The sequence below is a fragment of the Perissodus microlepis genome, chromosome 13 (assembly GCF_051167445.1).
Source record: "Perissodus microlepis isolate ML-2025 ecotype Zambia chromosome 13, ASM5116744v1, whole genome shotgun sequence".
NCBI classification, from domain to species: domain Eukaryota; kingdom Metazoa; phylum Chordata; class Actinopteri; order Cichliformes; family Cichlidae; genus Perissodus; species Perissodus microlepis.
The window spans coordinates 32,010,206-32,032,199 of NC_140473.1; the positions used below are offsets into that span (position 1 = coordinate 32,010,206).

The following is a 21,994-nucleotide window of genomic DNA, read 5'->3' on the forward strand; positions in this document are numbered from 1 at the left end:
CTGACAGGAGAAAAGCTTTTGTGGTTGTCAGATAATAAATCCTTCATTTCTGTGTAGCAGCATCTCGTGTGATTATTCACACGCAGGCAGGGCGGAGCTTTGAACATGAGCGGAAACCCTGATGAAAGTCGTAGTTTATAAAAGCGATGCAGCGGCTGCAGAGAGAAAAGCAGAGTTCAGTAAAGCTTCGAGGGTTTGTGGTGTCAATGCAAACAAGCCTGAAAACAACAATCTGAGCTTACATCGCCAAGTCTTTGAGTAATCAGTTACTCTAACAGCTCGACTATGAAACAAGCTGCTTCACTACACTTAGTAAAGCTCCCCCCCCCCCCGCCCCCCCTTTCCTCGCCCTCTCACCCCTTCAGCAGCAGGCTGAGCACCTCCTCCTCCTCCTTCATGGCTTTCTGTCTCTGCCGGTCTCCCTGCATCCTGACGCTGGCCCAGCTCACCACTCCTCCTTCTTCCTCATCTTCCTCGTCTTCCTCCTCCTCCTCCTCCCCATCAACCTCCTTCCTTCCACCTGGGCGAGATTTTGGGGAGGGGTCAGCGGGGTTAAAATTGGAGTTTCTGAGGACACTGCGGTTACTCCCGAAGGCCGAGTCCGCCTCCTCGGCTGCCTCCGCCCGCATTACCTACACCATACAAGAGATGATGACAACGTATTTTAAAAGGAACCAGGTGAGATGCAAACAGGTGGAGGCGCACGCACCTCGTCCAGGTCGGTCTCACGGTAGCAGCGCAGAGGCACGGCGTCCAGGTCCGTCTCCGAGTATTTGAGGGTTCGCCGGATGATGCCAGTCTTGGGGGAGGAGCCTCGAGGGTCGGCGGTCACCAGTTCCACCTCGATCTGCTGGACCTCGTGATGAGACAGCTTTTGTCCCTCGGTTTCCCGCCCCCTCCTCTGATTGGCTGGTTTCAGATGGAGGGAAGAGGGTGGGGTGGGACTGGGCGAGCTGCTGGTCGGAGGCGTCGTGGACGGAGCGTCTACGGGAGGAAAAAGCAGATGTTCATAACGCCAAGTGTCAAAGAGCACAAAACAGGTCCTACGAAGTGTTGAAGCTAAACTCTGATTGGTCCCCAGTTTTCTGTTATTTTTATCCAATTCTAGTTTATTACCAAATCTTAAAGGCAACTTCAAGGTGGTTCATATTGTAAAGTACTGACCTGCAATAACACAGAGAAACCCCAACAATCAACAACGCCATGTGAGCAAACACTTAGCGACAGCGGGAAGGAAAAACGCCGTTTTAACTGGATGTAACCTCAGAACGAGGTTCTGTATCCGGTCGTCCTTTGCTCACCTCAACCCGGTTACAGGATACAGACATGCTGTTTAAAAGAGGCGGAGATCTGGTTGGAGATTGGCCTATAATTAGCTAAGACTGCTGGGTCTAGAGAGCTTTTTGAGTAAAGGTTTAACTACAGCCAGCTTGAAGGCCTGTGGTACACAACCGATTATTAGAGATAGGTTGATATTTAAGGTTGAAGCATTAATTAATGGCAGGACTTCTTTGAGCAGTTTTGTAGGAATGGGGTCTAAAAGACACGTTGATGGTTTGGAGGAAGTAATTATTGAAGTTAACTCAGAGTCCAGAGTAAATATCAGTAGTGTTAAAAGTAGCCGTTCCTAATGATACGCCTGTTGGATGGCTGTAATGGTTAAAAAACCCAGGGTTGCTCCTGCGCTCCTCGATCGGTGATGAAGGATAAGCTGTTTGAGTCCAGCAGATATCCTCATGAAACTTTGATGGATCATGGTGTGAATAAAGTTTAACACAGAGGAACCAGCACTAAAACCCTGGATTTGGACCCGTTTCTGATATTTCACTACAGAAACGTACGAGTGCAAACAAATTAGAGGACAGTTTAGATCATTGATTAAATTACACACAGTTATTGTAGAAATCGGATCAGTTTATACACAGAAGGACTCCGGATAAGCTGTGTTCCATGTTGAGACTTGACTTTATCAATATCAATAGCAAACTGTCTACAACGACCTGTTGAACAAACAGGACAGAAGAAGACCTCTGAGCTCAGAGTTACACCGACACGATCGGAGCTGCAGCTCAGAGCACGCCAGCACAAACTTTAACGCACGGTTCTGTGTCGTTTAGGGCTGACGCCCAGTTTTAAGTGAGAACGTAAAGAACAGGAAGCGGTGATGTGTAGCAGCACCTGTGAGCACAGTTGAACTCTCTGTAAAACCCCTCTGAGCTTACATTAAGCTGCAGCTTCGGCTAATTGGCTTAGAAGACGCTGGGAACTCCGGGAGCTCCGTGTTTACTCCACAGCAGCAGAGAAAAGACAGAACGGCCCTTTAACCTGCTGCAAACAGACTCCAGGTCATCAGCACACTGTTGCTGCTGCACCACTACGAGCAGTCCCAGCATCGCTGCTGTCAGACGGTTTGAAGAACACAAAGCCTGTAAGGTCGTATTTACCTGCTGTGGTATCTACGAAGAGGTGGGCGTGGCTTCACTTAAGGGCTGCTGTTAAATTATATATGCTGTAACATTAACAGTATGATGCCAGAAACACACACCTGCTGCACACGTCTGAGCTTCATAAACAGTCATTAGTAAAGAGCCGCCATCAACACTGGTATTTACCTGCAGACGCCCTGCCTGCTTCACAGAAAGCCCACCAACACCGTCACTCAGCAGGTGACCTCCAACAACACCACCGTTTTAACCCGTCCAGGTGTCAGTGCTCATGCTCCCACCTGTTTAATATTCCAGTTTACACTCTGAGAAACTGAGTCGTGAAAGCTGCTGTTGAACTTAAAGAGATGAAATTAGCTGACTGAGTGAATTACTGAAATCTAAGAATGCATTGGTGGAGCGTCGTGTGTCGTCCTACGACCGGACGCAATAAAATAAATCTGACATTTACAGATGTTAGAGTTTATAATAATGTGTGTCTGCTGACATAAACACGTCCATACTGAGAAACACAGAGTCTGGACCCAACATGGACAGAAACGGCTTCTTTCTGATAGAGTTTATGCGGATTTGGTCCACGGTGTAGGACCTGAGGTCAAAGGTCATGTAGGAACTGCCTACTGCACCTTTACTGCAGCGGCTCTTCTGGCTTCCGAACAGGAACTCCCACTTGGCCCGGGCGATCTTCTGCGACCTGGAGGACAGAGCTGTTGCTGATCCGACGTCTGACTGAAACGGACAGGAAGTAGCATGTTTACATGTGTTTATAAACACGGGAAGGAAGCAGCGGTGCGTTGGATACGTGCCGTTCGCTGACACATTAAAGAGAAGCAGAGTTGGTGCAGAAGCTTTTGTGCTTTAATTGCTGTGATAGTGTAAAGCAAAAAATCATCATTATGTAAACGTTAGGCCGGTCCTGTTTCAGCACAGCGGGAGGAAACCGTGCGCGACGGAAACAAAGACAAGTCGCTGAATCAAAGTGAAAGCTGCAGTTTTACTTTGCTTTCATTATCGATTTATTGCAGTCGAGGTGAAGATGACGACTTATTGGAGCTCACTGACTCAACACACACTCTACTTGATGACCTCCTCTTACACAACCACACCCTCCGCCCCCTCCCATCCATCCGACCTGCATCCCGGAGCCACCGTCTGCCGTATCGTGGCTCGACTGGCTCGAGGTCTCCGGGGACAGACTGTCCCTCAGGCTCCCCGTCACTCCACTGGAGCTGTGAGAGGACGGCCCGGCACCGCCGCTGTGGTCCTGGACGTCCTCTGTCTGATCCTTGGTCATGCCCACACCCAGCCTCTGCTGCTCCTGCCCCGATGTCTTCACCCCTTTATCGCCCCCATCCTTTTCACGACTCTCGTCTTTGTGTGAAACGTAAACTCTGGGAGGTGCCTGACTGTAGTTTTCTTTGAGTTCGCTCCTGTCCTCCATCCACTCCTGCTGCCTGGAGGTCCAGCTCACAGGCAAAGCTTCCACGGTCGGTCTGGAGACAGGTTTCCGGGTGATTTCAGGGCTGTCTCTGGGTGATCTCTCAGACAGGTGATCGTACTGTCTTCGCTCCACGCCGGGTGACCTGCGGTCTCCGGTGTACTGTGGCGGCTGGTAGCGGTGCAGGGAGGACATGTCCTTACTAGGTGATGCGCTCCGTTTCTGCCGTGGGTCCAGTTCAGGTGACTGAGAGGCAGCTGCACGGTACAATCTAGCAGGCATGGCTGGCGATGCTGGTGAGGAGAGGCCTTTCTGTGACGAGACTGGGGAGATTCGTCCTGGTTTAGTGTGAGGTACTTCCTTGTCAGTTTTCCGGCTGTGGTTCCAGGGATCCACCTGTAAAAGCTCAGGGGAGCTCTGTCCATAAAGGGCGGAGTACGGTTGTGATTCTTTCCATGCAGTCTTGGGACTCTCGGGCCGAAAAGACTCAGGAGGAGTCGGAGTTCGTCTCTCTGCAAAAATGCTAGAAAGTCTGCTGGCCTCCAGAGCTAACTTAGAAGCCACATCGAGGTTTGAGGATGGGGAGGCACTCCTCCTGCCGCTGACATCGCTGGCTGCGTCACTCGCTCTGCTGCAGCGTGACAACCTGTAGGGACTCCTGCTGGTTAAATTCAGTTTATTGCTTGAGCTGCTGTCTATCCCGTCTGTGGCTTTTTGGCTGGTGTTGGTAGTGTTAGCATTACGGGCGCTGTGATGAGAGGTCCCAGGTGTGCAGGAAGTGCTGGCAGGTAATACGTTAGTTTGAACCTCATGCTGGATGTCTGTGGGCCTCCCTGCAGGTAACGGTGGGTGAAATTTACTCGACTGTCTGGGGCTCTCGTCTCCCATCCACGGCCTGGGTTTGCTCGGAGTCGGGCCATTGGAGTGCAGTTTAGCGGCTGGATCTGCAGAGTAAGACCAGCAGCTAGTGTGGGCACACAGATGGTTGGAGGCAGGACTTCTGGGTAATCCGTTCACTGGACTACGGGAGAGGGTCCTGTCCAGTTCCATGAGCTGGGTCTTGCACGGCAGGGTGAGGGTGCTGCGGGGCAGGTCAGGTGAGCCCCCCCAGGACTGGCAGCGAGAAGGCTGATAATGCCGAGGCAGGGAGGGGCTGCTGTTCTCAAATCGGTGACCTCCAAATCTGCGCTTAAGCTCTGGAGATCCAAACTCCTCAAGGGCCCTGTAGGTGGCACCTCTGGCCACTGAGTCCAGGTCAGCTCTCTGCAGGTAAGGTGAGCCCCGTGGGGCTGGACTCTGAGCCGGGCAGGTGTGGCTCTGTGACAGGTAACCATTGTACGACATTGGATCGCTGAGCCTCTTCCGAAGGTGAGCGGGCAGCACCTTCCTGCTTCCCATTTCCTTGAAAGGACTGTCCGGCTCATTATGAGACAGAGAATTTCGGCGGGCGGCCGTGTTGTGAACGTTTGCTTTCTCTATGTAGCTAAACGACACCACGGATTTCCTCCCCTCATTGCCCTCCACCCCTGGGACCTCGCAGTACCTGCGACCGCTGACTGGTGTGGAGGGCACAGTCAGCCTCCCAGAGGATGTTGATGATGGTGAGATAAACACCCTCCTCTGGTAGGGATCCATGTCTGAGGAACCGATGTGTCCAAGCGAGCCGTGGTGGCGTGGAACGGTCATTCCCGGTGTAAGGACTTCAAGTAACTGCCCAAAACTGTCATGCAGTGCATCTTCTTGAAGCTGGGCGTTCGACCGGAAGTTGACCGACTGCCTGGAGGAGGTCTTTGAGAGAGGCAAGCTGTGGTTCTCGCCCCCCATGTGGTGCTGTATCGGAGAGAGATCCGGACTGGGGTTCCGGCTGGAGTAGGCAGAGCTCCTCTGAGAGTGAGGGAGAACATCTGGACATTGAAGCATCAGATGACTGGAACCATCATCTCCTTGGCCCGGCACCTTACCTTCCTCCTCAGCAACAGACCTCACCTCGACGTACAGGTGGAGGACCTTACCGGCCTGGGACATGTCTGCCCTTCCTTTAAAACGCTCCAGTGTTCCCTGCTGTGGACCTGTGCTACAAGTCCAAAAGGTCCTTAGACTTGTTGGTGTCCAGCACAGAATTCATCTAGTCTTTGGTGAGGGGCAGGACTGGGGTACCAGTTCCATCCTGCAGCTGCACATCTTCTCTTCGACCTGCAGCAAGAAACACAGACAGAGTTCAAAGTTAATATTCCAGTTTATCCTCTACAAGGGTTGAATCCATAAAGGTTTGATCATTTAAGCTTTGCTGTTTTAAACCTTCCATTTCCTCAAGATATCAAATCATCCACTTCACCCACTAGGCCAACCTCTGCAGGGTTGGGTTTTGTTTAGGCATAAGCCGAACCCTTAGCTCCAAGTCTGGATTGGTCCACAGCGACCAAGTGGATGTTAAGAGGTTAATGACACCTAGCATTCCTAAAACTTGGAGACTGAAAAAAAAGATCTTTTCCAAACCAAGAAAATACAAACAAACTGAATTTGAGGCTTTCCTGGGTGAATGCTTTGAGCATCGCAGAATGTTCATCATCAACAGGAAGTAGTTATTATGTAACTAAAACAGTTGCAGATGTCACTAGAAGCTACCAATCATATGGTTTCGACTGTACCACATGAAATTTGCATGTAAAGTGTGACAGAAAGAAGTTTTCCACCCCACTAACTGCACAGCTTCAGGCTGATGATCATGTTTGACCTCACGCTTCATCAGTTCTCACCCAATCCTGTATTTAGGTCACAGTGTCCTCAGACTGGTTCACTGCTAGAAACCAAACACCTCATGTTTTAGTCATCAGAAGCAGAGTCCAGCCCCACAGTGTGGGTTAGAAAGGTGAATGTGTGGAAACTGGATGAGAACAGTCGTGAAACTCTATGTAAGACCAGGATAAACCGAGTTTATTGTGATCTAATGTTGTTGTGTTGGAACAAAGTGGTCATGAAAGCAACCACAGGAACGCTGATGAGGTGTTCAGATCTGTGAACGAGTGAATTTCAGACAATGTCAGGAAAAAACTCAGAGCGGGAAATGCTCTGATAACGCTCACACTTCTTCTTTCTTTTTAAAAAAATATATTTAAACTTTATTTCAGAAGCATTTCCTTGAGATTAAAATGCATTTTTCAAAGAACGGCGGGCCCACAAAAAGGAGACCCGGCAGAGAGCAACACAACAGGAGGTTTTATCTAGCACGAACCTCAGGGACAGAAAAATGAAAACAACGCTGTCAAAACAACAGCTCCTCCCTCCAGGGTGCACCAGGCCGACTCCGAGGGAGACCGTCGCCAAACGCTCATGGTTTCAGTCCTTCAGGAGGTTCTGGGGGAACCTTGGAGGGGTTCTAGGTTCTGGCTCACAATTTGGTTACAGAAGCACCAAATGTGGATTCGACCACAACAGCTTTGCATGATTTGAGGTTCTGTATATCATACGTTGCCATAATTCAGCTCCTCAGATCATCCTCTGTCTGAAGTAGGCCGTTTAACCCCCACGCCCCGACCCCCCGTTTCAACAGCACATGGGCGGGGCTTCTGAAATTACCATATAGGGGGTATCCCCTCTGTATGATGTCATAAAGATCTAGAAGAAGAAAAACGCTGTGATAAACTGTTTATAGCAGTCACAGGATTACTGCTCATGCACAGAGCTCATCATAGAAGGAAGGAGCGTTTGAATGTTTGGAGCGAAAAACTCAAAGTCTTAAAGTTTACATGTACTTGTTTGGTCGGTCGGTGAGGATGATGTGCGGCACGTCACTGTGACTAAACAGGAGCTGAGGGGTGAGGAGGCTCTGCGTGGCCTCAGGGAGATCTTGGGAGTGAAACCTTCGATCAAAGGGGTGAGGAAGGTGTTTGCTGTGCAGTGTGGCTCATTATCAGCTGAGAAAGACAAGCTGCTGCCCTTCTCAGTTCTCTGGTATCTACATGTGCTCTCTTGCCCTTGGCCGTCCTCCAACGGGGCGGCAGGAGCGCGTGGGCGAGCAGGCTGCGACTGACACGTGAGTTCAGCTCGTCTATTAAAGGGAGGAGCAGAAGCAGCTTGACGGGTGTTCAGGTGAGGAGTCGGCAGCCACACCGTGACCTCTGTGACCGCTCCTCCTGAGCGTGTCCGGAGGAACGTCTGAGCAGACCGGCGTGTTTTACACAGCCCGCTCCTTCCATCACGCTCCATTTAACCACCTCACTGAGGCCGCTCGTGCTTCTATTCTCGGCTTTTTACAGCTCCTATCTGTGTCGTCTCCGCTCGCCTGTTCCACATTTTACAGTAAATCTGAGCTTCTGTGCTGCTCGCTGATGTAGGTCAGCAGTTTAGATCACGAGGAGAGGTCACATGAAAACACAAGAGGCTGCAGGAAACAGTGGCGTACAGGAGACGTTTGAGATGCTGATCAGGCGTGACACGTGCTGAGCCGAGGGTCGAAAGGTCATTTCGGTCCCTTTCAGTGTCGTCGGCGTTCACCTGCAGCTCCAAGCGTCTTCCATCCAGGACAGCCGCAGCTCTGTCATCAGCAATTATGAAGCAGCCACAGGAAAGCGTCAAGGAGTTTATCACAGAGTGTGCAACCCAGCGGGCTCACACGCGTGTGCGTGTTCGTCCAGCAATCGTGCGCCTTGCTGGCACGTGAAACGTCTTAAAAACCAGTTTTGCTGGTTTCTGTCAGAGGAAATGACACACACACACACACACACACACACACACACACACACAAAGTGTTGCTGCTCTGATCTCCTGATCTCGAGTAGATCCAGAACAAAGAACCTGAACTTTGTTATTCTGCTGTGTGAACTTTAGAGCGTGCGCCACGGCGGCGTGCACGAGCAGCACGGCGGATGTAGAGCAGATGTTGGTGCTGAGATGCGAGTCAGTGCGCGTCTCCTCTCAGAAACAACAAGGCGACCTGTCGGCTCGTTTCTAGCTCCTACCGCAGCAGCTTAGCATGATTCATGGTTCAAAATAATCCTTCTTTGTCTTAACTCGGCGCTTCCTCGCCTCTCCTGGCTGCCCCTCACTAACCGGAGGTCTGAGAGCAGAGATTTATAAAAGCGGTGGCCTGCTACTTAAATCAGGCTGAACAGAAGCGTCCACGGTCAGAATTACCATGGCGCTCACTCAGAGGTCTGGTGGGAGGAGCCATCAGTGGAGCTGAGTGTTTTTAAGCCTCCTTTTAAAATGAGAACTTTAATCACATCTATACCTGCAGTTTTCATGTCCTGCAGACCTCTGAGATGAATCTGTGGAAATTCCACAATGGCTACCAACTCAGTGGGTGAATCCTTTGGTCCCCGAGATGACCATACAAGATACCCACTCTCTATGACATCATATAAACCCAGGAGTAGAAAAAAACTGAGCGTTCCGATCATTATTAAAACACGTTCACCACGAACAGGAAAACAGGATAAACTCATCAAATCCACATCAAACTGTAGAGCAGGAAGACATTGCTCTGTGATGAACGGAGAGCAGGAATGATGGTTTAGGGCGAGGAGAGCGAGGAGAGCGAGGAGAGCGAGGAGAGCGAGGAGAGCGACTCCGCGGCGTGATCAGCGGCATTTACAGCCGTCAGAGGGTAAAACCTGCACCTGAGGCTGACGGGGTCCAGCAGTGCTTTAATCAGATGTAAGTGCTGCCCTCCTCGGGTCAGCGATCAAAAATCTTATTTTATGTCATACTCAGGTCCCGTGTTTCTGCACCGACGTGTTCACGTCCACAGAGAAGCGACGGCGCTGTAACGATCAGCACATTAATAACAATCTGATCGGCGGTTCGTCCTTATTGCGACGGCGTTTCTGGTAACAAACTGCTACTCTCGTCTTCACAACGAGCATCAGCTCCAAATAATCCTGACACCCGAGTGATGTAACCTGCTACAGGACGCCGCGTCAGGTTTTGCTTCGGAGCGCGATCAAAGGGCGCTTTGTCTTTCCTGCAGAGGAACATCAGAGAGCTGCTTAAGTGCCCCCCAAACCGCTCTAAGCAGCTCTCTGCCTTTATTGAATCTGACTCCTCTGCTGCTCACACATCAGTCCTCATCACCGTCACAGTCGCGTCCACTTTCATCAGCTCCAGCACCGGACGAATCCAGTGAGACGGGTTTCGCTGTGAAATCTGCAGTTCCTCTAACGTCCACCTGAAGAAATCACAGTTCTTCCAGAACTGCAGCCAATCCGATTTTCTTTCCTTCTCAGCAGAAATCAAGCTGAAGCTTCGTCTCTGCACTACAGCAGCTTCAAGATAATCAGCTTCCTGTCCTGAACAAAAACACTGGATCATCCCGCCAAACCTGCTTCATGGACAGGTGTGACCAGGGGGACGGTGCTCCTCTTAATAAGCAACATCATCACAGGTACACAACTTGTGCCAAAGCTGCAGTTCCTCTGAGGTCCAGCAGAGGCAGCAGTGAGTCCGTCCCCACAGACCTTCACAGCAGACATAAACATGTTTACAGCCTGATCCACAGACTGTGTGTGGGTCATTTCCTCCTTCATAACAGCTGTACGAGGGGAGGATGTTTTCATAGCTCACCTGGATTAAAGTCTGTGTTGTTAGGGGCGTGGCCTCTTTGACTGACAGGTGGACGGCACCATGGGCGGCCATAGCTCTCAGCCATCTATTCGGCTTCACCTCAGCTAATTTTTATCTTATCCAGCCAATAACGTGGCTGCTGTGAGGCAGATGTACTAACAGACTTTCTGAGGAGGCGGAGCTTCAGGTTTGTGAGTGAAGCTGAGGTCACAGTGAGAGGAGCCCACTGTTCTCCGACTCGCTGACCTGGACACACGTGCTTCAGAGGACATAAACACTGAAGTTCAAACGGCGCATGGAACGAGGCGCTCACGCTGACGGCGTCACTGAGAAGGTCTCTGTGAGCTGCAGGTCTGCAAACTGTTGCTGTCTCTGTGAAGTCATTTTCCAGACGCCTGGCTCGCATTTAGCAGCTGGAAAGTTTTATATCTGCAGCGAATTAAAAGCAGAACGTGACTTTAACTCCTGCAGCTGCTCCGAGCGCCCGACACGTCGCCGGCTCTCAGCTGGAACGACTTGAAGCACGAGTGCGTGCGAGGCCTTCCTCACTGACTGCGATCCTCACCCTGAGCTCTCCGGTCAAAGGTCAGAGGAGGTAAAAGAGGCTCCGAGCGTTGCTTCCTGCTGTCGTTGACAAAAGTCTGGCTGCAGAGGAAACACACAGCAGCAGCAGCTCCTGAACTCTGACCTCAGTTTACAGCCGCTCTTGCACTGACGCTGCCGATCCTCGCTCACAGAGATAACCGAGAGGAAAGGACGAGGGTCAGGGGTCAACTTTGTTCTGCTTCTCTAACTGCAGCCGTGTGTTAAACTGCTGCTGTGCACCGATCAATAATTATTGATAAGGATTTGTCTGTTTCACCTGTTCGTGGTCCAACTTTGACTTCCTGATTCCATATATTCGAATAATTACTGCTGTTAGTTTCACTTTGCCTTCAAACCGTTTTGGTGATTTTATTGTCGCCCCCTCGCTTTTATCTAACGGCCACTCAAAGGGGCCCCAACCACACTTTTAGCAGCCAAGCAAATGGCTTTCATGGTTTGGTTTTAAAACCAGACGACTGGAAACGACTTTGTTTCCCAGGCCTGTTAAAATGTGCCACACAGAGCTGTGCAAAAGTCTTGAGCCACCCCTCAGGTCTGCTGAGCAGCTCTCGAGCTTCCTGAAGCTCCTTAAAGTTCTTCTGTGGACATTGGCTGCTTTTCCTCTCCTGTTCAGTCCTTGTACCGGACCTTTCTCACAGGAATGACAGTGAATCCCACACACCTGAGCAGAGGTGCAGTTAGTTAGCATCAGCCTGTCACACAAACTCATCATCTGTTCCAGTTTCTTTACCAAATCTGTCAAAAATGCCAACGATATCACAGCTTCTCATGAAAACAGGATTTTGTCTCCAACACGGTGATTCCAAAGAGCTGTCAGCTGAAACTCTGCACATCTCAGCGTGGTGTCAGTGTGTCCTCAAAACCCTGAGGAAAGTGGACAGAAGAAGAAGTGGGAGGCCATAAAAACTCGACAGCAGCTGAACAGGACCTGAGAGATGATCTGGACCTTCAGCCGATCGAGAAGCCGTTCTTAATGAAGGCAACCTGGAGTCTGCAGCCATCTGTGAAGCTGGGTGGAGGCTCTGTCATGGTTTCAGCTGCAGCTCAGTCAGAGCTGTTGGAGATCTTTGATAAACTGATGAATCACAGAGTCTGAGCCACCACGCAGGAACATCTGGAAACATCTGACTGACAGCAGCTTCCTGTTCCAGCATGACAACGATGCAAACACACTGTCAGTGCAGTGAAAGCACACCTGGATCTGATAACACACAGCAGGAGAGCTGACAGACAGCTGCTCACACTAAAGCTTGTTTGTGTCTGCATTGTGCAGTTCATGTCTGTTTGCAGCTTAATAAATCTCTTGCACATTATTATATGTTAAAGTTCACAGAAGTTCATTCTTTGTGAACTCTGTTTGAAGCCACCAGACTTTGAGCTGCTGTTCTTCCTCCGAGTCGCCCGGATCCAGAACAGGTTGTTAAAACCAAAGTCTCCTGATAACTGCAGCAGACCTTTAAAATGATTTTTTGGACTCTACATGGATGAGAGCGTTCAATAATCGTGTCTTACATGCTGCTGTGGTACAAACTGCCTTTGTTTGTGGAGCGTTCAGACACCCTGAGCTCTCCTCCCAGAGGTAACCACGAAGTACTTTTACTTGTTTCAGAGTATTTTTACTCAGTTTTACTGCAGTGAAAGGTCAGATTACTTCATACCTGAGATATAAAGAGTGTGAGATACCTGACATGCTGTCAGAGCGTGTGTGTGTGTGTGTGTGTGTGTGTGTGTGTGTGTGTGTGTGTGTGTGTGTGTGTGTGTGTGTGTGATAAGCACTCTTAGTCCTTCTTTTCCTGGACTCTGCTAATAGGATTCCCTCCTCCTCCTCCCACCACACACAGCTCAATCCACCACATAAAACCACACGTACACACGCACGCCTGCCGCTGTAACCTTACCTGTGTGTCCTCGCTGCGGCAGTTGCCGTGGTAACCCGCCTCTCTGCGTGCTACAGCTGGTTTTATCCTCCTTCGGCCTCCTCTTCCTCTCTGAACACTTGTTGTCTGCAGCAGCGCCGGCTCATCGTGGATTTACAGACTGCGCTCAGCTCCTCCTCTTCCTCGTCTTCCTCCACCTCTACTTCCCATCTCTTGTAATCAGCTGACGCCCCGCCTACCCCTCCTCCTTTCAGACAGTCTGCCAGCCAATCGGGCGCACCGCCGTCTGCAGACCCGGCTCCTTCACAGCCAATGACGGGCAGCTGTGACAGATGGCAGCTTAGGAAAGGTGGGGGGAGCGCGGGGAGCGGGGGGTGTCCAGTATCAGGATAATGTGCAGAATTACAGGCTGATTAAACTGTGATGTCACGCGTCACTGCAGCGGGACCGGCCCACAGCCTGTGACCTCATCACTCTTTGCATTACATCAGCGTATACCTGCAGGAGAAAACTGCAGCTGCTCCACAGGGGGCGCTCTTCTGACAGCCCAGTGGCCGCGTGACGTGCGGCGTGCGTCTCCCCGTGCCGTGCTCTCAGCACATACACACATCAAGCTGGTACATTTATACATTCGTGGCCTGTTTGAGCTGGAACATGTCTTTCACTCCTGCCGACCCCCTCCAGAGACGAGGCGAGGACGTTACTCGCGGAGACAGCTGGGAAACAAAGGAGCAACAAGCAGAAGGTTACAGATTCACTCAATACGCAGCTGCAAAATAATCTGACCCAAGCTGCACGGGTCCTCTTACCTGTGTCGCAGCTGCTGGGAGTGCTGGTCGGCTCCACTCTGGATCCAGTTTCAGGATGAAGAATATCCCAAACTCACAAAAATATACACTTGTTTTTTCCTGTTATCATTCATCATTTTTAATCTCCCGTTTCCTGAAACCTTCTTGAGGTGCCGACGCCTTTTGTAACAGCTGAAATTATAGGTTCAATTATAAGTTAAACATGAGTTTTTGCAGTATTGGTTACTTTTGCGTGACACACTACAGTGATCAGTGTTCAGTCTGCTCCTCCTGTTGTCTGATATCAGCGAGTTCGGTGTGTGTTGAGTGCTCGTTCTTGTAGACCTGAGCATCGTCTCTGCCTCCGCTTAGACCGACAGCAGTGTAATCGTTTTCTCCTGTAAAGCACGGCGTCCTCCAAGAGCTCACTTTCAGAGGAACTTGTTTATTATCGCTCCGCATTCTTAAAACAAAGGTGCAGGATGGTTTCTGGCTGGGTGGTCTCGGGATTTGGTCTTGCCTCGCTCTGCGGTGTTTTGCAGCTCAATGCGAAGCAGCTGTAATGAGAATGAGAACCTCCGAGTCCTCAGCTGCCTATTTGGGAGCATCTCTGGGTTCTGCTCGTGGGTGAGGGAACAGCTGAGCAGACAGACTCGTACAGCCATGACCTGAGAGTGAAGCCGAAGCTGTCCGGCTACTCGTTGAACCACGTTCCTACCCTGATCTATGACCACGGGCTTAGGGTGGTGACAGAAAGACGGGTGTAAGTGTCAGAAATGAGCTTCTTCTGAGGGGCGGAGACAGGATGTGCAGCTCAGTCCTCCACGTCTGAAGGACCCAGCTGAGGTGGTTCATCTGACCAGGCTGCCACGTGGAGGCCATCTGTGCTTAGACTACTGCTGACCAGGATACACAGGATATTCGCTGCTATGCTGACGACACGCTGCTGTACCTTTAAGCCCCGTCATCGTCCCGTGGACTCATTAGTGCCTCGTCAGCTGTCAGGTCCCACACCTCCTTCACTCCAAACGTTCTCTCGTTTCAATAAATTCACTCTCGTGAAAATAAAAATCTAACCTTAGGTCAGTGATTCTCACTGTGGGCTCCTAAAATTACTGCCTGTGGGCCACAACAAGTCACTTACAACATTATTATTTCCTCATAAATCTTTAAAAAACTATCAGTAGAAATGTAACATTTTAAAAGTTGTAGATTTTTACATTTTACATAACTTCATCTTTCAGAATAAAGTCATACTGAAGATGCACGTCTGGTTTTTACAGGTAAAATGAAATGTTTGGATACAAGAATCGCTTCTAAAATTAATTCAGTTTATCTGTTGAAGGGGAAGAAGCTGGATGAGGCTGGAGATGTTCAGGCTGAGGTCTTTTCTCTGCTCCACTCTGCTTAAAGGCTTTCTAACTCTGGCGTATAATAATAATAATAATAATAATAATAATAATAATAATCACAGAGCTGTTCTATCCTGATATCAGTGATCATGATGAGACCTGCTGTGTGCTGGATTACTTTAAAAAGCGTTAAGCTAATAATTTCACGTTGAAGTAAAGACGTGAAACGTGCGATAGAGTTCCTGCTTTTATTTGTGAGATGAAATGAGAAGCATCAAAGAGAAACTGAAAATAACTCGTGCAGTTTGTAGGGATGAAACGCAGCAACGACAAAAAGCACGCAACAACTTCAGAAATGACCTCATCGTGTTCGAGTCTTCCACTTTCACGAACACTGTTTGGGTTTGTTAGCAGCTTCAAGGCGAGCACTGACAGCCTGAACACTGTTCGCCTGTCCACATCCACACGGATAAACACGGGGACCCGCTGCACTTTCTCTTTAAATGACCTCAAATCTAATCCACACAACTTAAACATGCTCGCTGGGACTTTATTTGACAGCAAGAAGCCTTTTCAAGAACAAAGGGTCGGTTTTTGCTGCTTTTTTAGAGCTCTGATTCCGGCTGTTGTCGGCAGCAGCCCAAACTCCTTTCAGAAATGTGTGTTTTTACCACTCCCCCCCAGTAAAATCCACACTTCACATCCCTGCGTGTCATACTAAACCTTTCATTTACATCACAGGCAGACATTTTCATGTCCGGCATGCACTTAATCGACTCAGCAGCCCTGAATGATCTGAAATGTCGACTTTTCCAAGAGCCTGGCATCGCTGTTGGCACCGCTCGGCAGGGTGGACCATCCTTGTGAAGAGGCGCGGGGAGGGTTGTAAAAGTAGAAATGTGACTGAGGGAAACACTGTTTGTGGGGTCAAACGTACCCCGGAATAATGGGCAGGTGCTGCTGCCCCGGGGGCAGACCCCCAGCTTTGTTCTCCCGCTTGTTAAATTTCATTCATGAGGGAATCATCTCAAAATGTCATGTTTTTCAAAGGAGATTCGCACGCAGTCCACTTACCTCCGGGATACGATGGGATGCAGCGGGGTCTGCAGCTTTCAGAGACCCCTGCAGCAGCTCGGCGGCACCGCGGCGGACTCCGGGTCACCCGCTCGCTCCATTTCACGGTAACGCTGTCTGTAACGACAGATGTAACGGCGAAGTGCGGGAGTAGTAACTGTAACGGCTAGCTAAGTGAACTAGGTTCCATGGCGGAAGCAGTGAAAGTCCAGCCGGAGGTGAAGAGTCCGCTCGGCTCCTTGTTCTCGCGCTTCCGCCGCTCTTTGCTCGCTTTTTCAGGCGCTTGCTTGACATTAGTTTACGTTCTCCACGGTGACTCCAACTTCCGCATCTTTGGTGACGTAACGGGTCGTAGAGCTACGTCAGACAGGCCCGAGCGGAAGACACGCCTACAACCGATTACGCGTACGCTTAACTTTCAAAGTAAAAGCTCGAATAAACTGTGTTTATCCTGCTGCTTTTAGACTTGTGAATGTTTTCTTCTTTATTCTGTTTAATATGAATCCTAAAATTATTTGTCAGACGTTTGTCTCATGTAAAAACAAGTTTTTGTATACACCTATCTTTCACCTCTAAAATTACTTCTTTTAATAGAAGAACAATAGCTATATCAAGCTATATAGTTTATGTCTTCCATATTTCCAACTATATCCATAATCACATACTGTGTATGCTACCATTGTATATAGTGTATCTTACTTTTTTTCATTGATTGTACTTATTTGTATTTCCTTCTGATATCTCTACCTGAGCTGAGGTGACGCAAAAATTTCCCCATTGTGGGATCAATAAAGTCTTATCTTATCTTAATAATAAAAATGTTTCCTAAAAAAAACCTGGGACAGGTAGACCTTTGCATGTTAGCATATTCATAACTGAAACCTAGTGTCCTGGGATCCACTGAGATCACGTTCCTGAACCTGTTTCCACGTCACACAGCGCTGCTCAGGTGTCCCAGCAGTGCCTCTATTTCCTCTATTTCACTTTTTTTATTTTCGCAAGATATGACGTAATGATCTGGTACAGCATATATATATATATATATATATATATATATATATATATATATATATATATATATATATATATGTGGGGAAAAACATGAAAAATAAGTTTTTAACCTGGACTTAAAAACTGGCACTGGTGCGTGTTTAATATGGAGAGGAAGGCTATTCTAAAGCATCGGAGCCGCAGCAGAGCCGCTCGGTCTCCTCTTAAGTGTCAGCCGTGACTTTGGGACAGAAAGCAACAGCTGCTCAGCTGACCGAAGCGAACATGGGGCTTCAATGTTACCAGGTCTTCCAGCAGATTCTGCATGAACGCTGAAGATATTTATTATTTAGACGGAGGAATACTCACACGTGGAGCATCGGCTTTTTACCGGAACATTCACACCAATGTGAACTCTCTCCGTAGCATTACAGGAAGCATCATTTCAAAATAAAATTCCAACAGATGACAATGAAGGCATACCTATTACTAGCCCAACATTCAACAAATCAGACAAATAAACAGGTGCAGGACCATTGAGAGATTTAAAGACCAATAAAATGACTTTTAAACGGATCCTAGATTCAATTGGAAGCCGATGTAAAGAGGCCAAAACCGGAGTCATGTGGTAGAATTTCCTTCTGCCAGTTAAAAATCATGCCGCGGCATTTTGCACTAGTGCCCTGCCCAACCCCTATTAAAAGAGAATTGCAATAATCCAAGCGTGAAGTAATAAAGGCGTGAATAACAATTTCCAAGTCACGCTTGGAAAGAAAGGGCTTAACCTTCGTTGAACGTCTGAGGTAACAAAATGCTGATTTCACCACCGCGTTTACGTGACCATCAAAGGCAAGTGCAGAATCAATTTTTACTCCGAGATTTGTGATCGAACTCTTTAAATGTAAAGTCAAAGCGGGAAGATCAACATCTGGAGCGTCAGAAAAACGATTTGGAACAAATAGGATCGCTTCCGTCTTACGATCATTAAAATGTATAAAGTCTTTGCCATCAATAAATAAATCGATCACAGGCTGATCACAGCCGGCTGCTGCTGAGCGTCACGTCCCATCAGGATGAAGGCTTCTGCTGATTTCTCCCTGTCTTCTGTCCCAGCAGAGAAATGACGCCCTCTGCTGGGATGAAGAAGAAACTGCAGCAGTGACTGCGCTCATGCAGCACAACAGGCTGCTTTTCAGATGAAAACGTTCCCTTTTGATAAAGCATGCAGTTAGGACAGGTGACCCTGACCCAGCCTACACATGATGCACTCAGTGTTTCTTCTTCACTCACCACTGTGCATGCAATCAATACTTATTATTAACCTTTGACTCTCTACCATGCTGTAGCTCATCACCGTTTCCATAGTGACACTGAAGCTTCCAGGAATCAACAGAGACTTCCACAGACTGTAGATAAAAGATGGAAACAGCAGGAATCCACAGCAATGCTTCTGTGAATGACATCATCAGTCCTTAGAGCGCCACTTCAGCTGGTTTAATGGACACAGCGCCGGCAGAGCGAACACTGCAGCGTGTCTGCTGTGGAAGACCTAAATGGACAGCCAGCCAATCAGAGAACCAGCTTGTGATGAGGTCTTCATGGACTCTCTCCTGGTTTGTTAGCTGTGCACGTTTACCTGTGTAAGTCTGACACCCACCTGTGCACATCTGGACTCTTCTTCTGTGGTTTTGTCCTTCCAGAAACATTTTTGACTTTGGAACAAAATGAGAGTGAAATCATTTCAGGTGCTGATGAAACCTGATGAACTCAAAGTGTTCAGGCTGACGAGCGACCGGCGGCTCCGTCAAACACATCATTACAACATCCACCTGCCCCCCACACTCAGCTGTTTTTCATCTGCAGTAACCTTCATGTGTCTCATGAAGCCGTGCAAAGCTTCGCCTTCTGACTGTGAAGCTCGTCAGTCACAGACCTTCCTCACAGACCCATTGCGTCCTGATTGGGAGGTTTTTATTGTTTTTGCAGAATCTTTGAGGCCCGAGGACTTCATGAGCCGTCAGCAGATTTACACAGGAAACTAAAAGTTTCATCTCTGTGAAAAACTACCTGTGAGAGGCAGGTTGTAGTGCTGCTGTAGTCTGACCTACGTGACTGCACGAATCCACGAGTTCAGTTTATTGTGTGAAATCAATCAAATCACACTTGTGAACGCTGAGCTCTGAGCTGTCATGACTGATCACATGTGTGTGATACCGTGTGTGTGATCACATGTGTGTGATACCGTGTGTGTGATCACATGTGTGTGATACCGTGTGTGTCCTTTTCAGGAAGACAGAAACAAACTATAAGAAGGAGGATGATGTCACCTCCTGCAGGGATGGTGCACACGGCCTCAGAAACATCCACCACATGAGGTGCTGCTGTTACACTAATCTCAGCAGTGCAGGAAGTTACCTGTTAGTGACGCATGTATTTACAACCACTGGTAACTAAATGTGACGAAAGCAAGAAGACGTGCAGATTCACTGACACACATCTGAGTTTCAGGGGCTCTGACAGGCAGACGTTTGGCTCCCCTGACTGGATGGAAGAGAAATTTGTAAAACTCACCTGTGTTATCTACAGTACAGGTGAGAACGCCACCACACGGTCAGATTTGAGATTTTAAAAACTTCCTATGAGCCCACAGAACTCCTTCTCAGTTGCCTGTATGTGTCAGCACACGCACACCTGGAGCCTGCAGGTTGGCCCCGCCCACACCTGCCGCTGTGGGTCCACACAGAGAACAGTTAGATTTTTGTTGCTGTCCTGGAAACAGACGTTTTCCAGTCAGCAGGTAACACAGATTTAATACTACGTCTATTCTGTGAGCTTTACTGGACGCTTGTTTTAAACAGACGATGATAAAGTGCTGAGAGTTCATCTGACTGAGACAGTAACACACACACAGCAGGAACATTACAGAGCTTTTATTCGGATGTGAAACAGAGCGCGCGGCTCTCAGGACATCACGCCTTTAGTCTGGATCTCTGAATGACATCGTGAGCTTTAAGAGCTCCAGATTTGTACTCCATTCCTTGCAACAACCAGACGACCATCGTTGGTCAGGGTCAGGCGCATCCTCCTGTTGTCGGGGTTAACGGTTCCAGAGCTCCAAACTGGTTTATCGTCCTGGGTGTACAGGACCAGGTTGGAATCCCCCTGCAGGAGGAGCCGCACAGGGTCTTTGCCGACTGTGGCTGTGGCCCAGATAGGAGACAACTTGTAGACGACAAAGTTGCCATCTTCCTGCAAAGTGGAAGCAAAGAGAGCGGATCAGTTTGAACTTTTATACTGTGAGCTAACAAATCATATGGACGACGATACGATTTGTTAAAACAAGGTAGAATAGCTGTGCAGCTATCAGCAAATCAGGTGTTAAGTCAATATTCAGATGTAATTGTCAGCGTCTGAGACTTCCCACTTCCCTTTATTTCTTTATTCCTAACTTCCTGATCTCTTTGTTTTGGTGAAATCTCGTCATTAGGGCTCTTTTATTCATAGATTCGTTTTATTGCCATTTTCTGAGGAAGGGTTTTCATAAACTTCACTAAAAAATCATTATCAAAAGAAAAGTTTTCTAGCCAGGAAAAAGTGGCCAGTAAAGCTGATCTCTTTCTATATCTGCACGTTAAAGACCAGCTTTCAACTTTTAATGTTATCAGCTGTGTTTTTGGGCCATGTAATCATAAACTGATGAGGACAACGTCACATTTTCCCACCTGTAGGATGGCTTTGAAGTTTTCATTTACACTGACGAGGGACTCGCCTTTACGCAGCTCCTGGTCAGTGCTGATGGAGTTCTTACTCATGATTCTAAAAGACAGAAGTTACAGTTATTTTCATTTAAGAGGCATTTTACAGATTTCAGTTCAAATCAGAAACTCTGTGAATTTTAATGCGTGTAAATGAGCCTGCACCATATTTCAGTTTATTTTACCAAAAGATCAAATGCCTGCAGCTACAAACCCCAGGCAAGATTAATTCTTACAGCTGCTGCATTTATGTACAAAGCTGTAACTCACCGGCTATGAACGCAGAAACGTCAGTGGGAGAATCAGATGCTGAATGTGCTGCAGCGACAGAGCAGAGCCTCATTTATACTGTTTGATAGCAGCAAAGGGTGATGGGAGGGGAGATGGGGACATCAAGAAGTCAGGTTTTTTTATTCCTTCTTCCTTGGAAATTCTTTTAAAAGAATGTAAAATATGAGGAGATGTTACCTAGAATTACCTCTGACAACAGATTTCTTCATGCTGAAACCCACATGTCCACATACTTTTACACAGGACACTGAAAATCTTTCACACACTCTAAATTTACAGTACTGTGCAAAAGTTTGAGGCAGGTGAGAAAGAAAAGCTGTAAACAAAGAATGCTTTCAATAATGGAAGTGTTCATCGTGTATTTTCATCAGTCAACAAAATGCAGTAAATGAACAAAAGAGAAATCTAAATCAAATCAATACCTGGTGTGACCACCCTTTGCCTTCTTCTAAGTACATTTGCACACAGTTTTTGAAGAAACTCGGCAGGTGAGTTGATCCAGACATCTCAGAGAACTAAGCACAGATCTTCTGTGGATGTAGGCTTCCTCACATCCTTCATGTAATCCCAGACACACACAATGATGTTGAGATCAGGGCTCTGTGGGGGCCAAAGCATCACTTCCAGTACTTCTTGTTCTTCTTTACGCTGAAGATAGTTCTTAATGACTTTGGCTGTGTGTTTGGGGTCGTTGTCCTGCTGCAGAATACATTTGGCATTACCTTGGTCTCCAGTAACGCTGTGAGGAACCTTGGAGTCATTTTTGACCAGGACATGTCCTTCAGTGCACATATTAAACAAATATGTAAGACTGCTTT

General features: G+C 48.2%; 1 protein-coding gene and 1 pseudogene across 2 annotated transcripts in view; both read right to left on the reverse strand.

Annotated features, from left to right (window-relative positions):
* Positions 1–13,397, reverse strand: part of psda (pleckstrin and Sec7 domain containing a) — a 48,723-nt gene extending 35,326 nt beyond the window's left edge. Inside the window, exons 1-5 of one of the 2 annotated variants that reach the window (XM_084948771.1) lie at positions 12,948–13,397; positions 3,577–6,075; positions 3,071–3,173; positions 710–984; positions 358–632 (exon numbers count right to left, since the gene is read on the reverse strand). In XM_084948771.1, the coding sequence (XP_084804897.1) occupies positions 358–632; positions 710–984; positions 3,071–3,173; positions 3,577–5,907 (2,984 nt within the window). In that variant the 5' untranslated portion in view covers positions 5,908–6,075; positions 12,948–13,397. The remainder of the gene's footprint in view (positions 1–357; positions 633–709; positions 985–3,070; positions 3,174–3,576; positions 6,076–12,947) is intronic. The other variant, XM_084948770.1, reaches the window with a different exon arrangement.
* A 6,694-nt stretch (positions 13,398–20,091) lies between these two features.
* Positions 20,092–21,230, reverse strand: LOC146375437 (B-type lectin plumieribetin pseudogene; annotated as a pseudogene).
* Between the last annotated feature and the right edge of the window lie 764 nt (positions 21,231–21,994).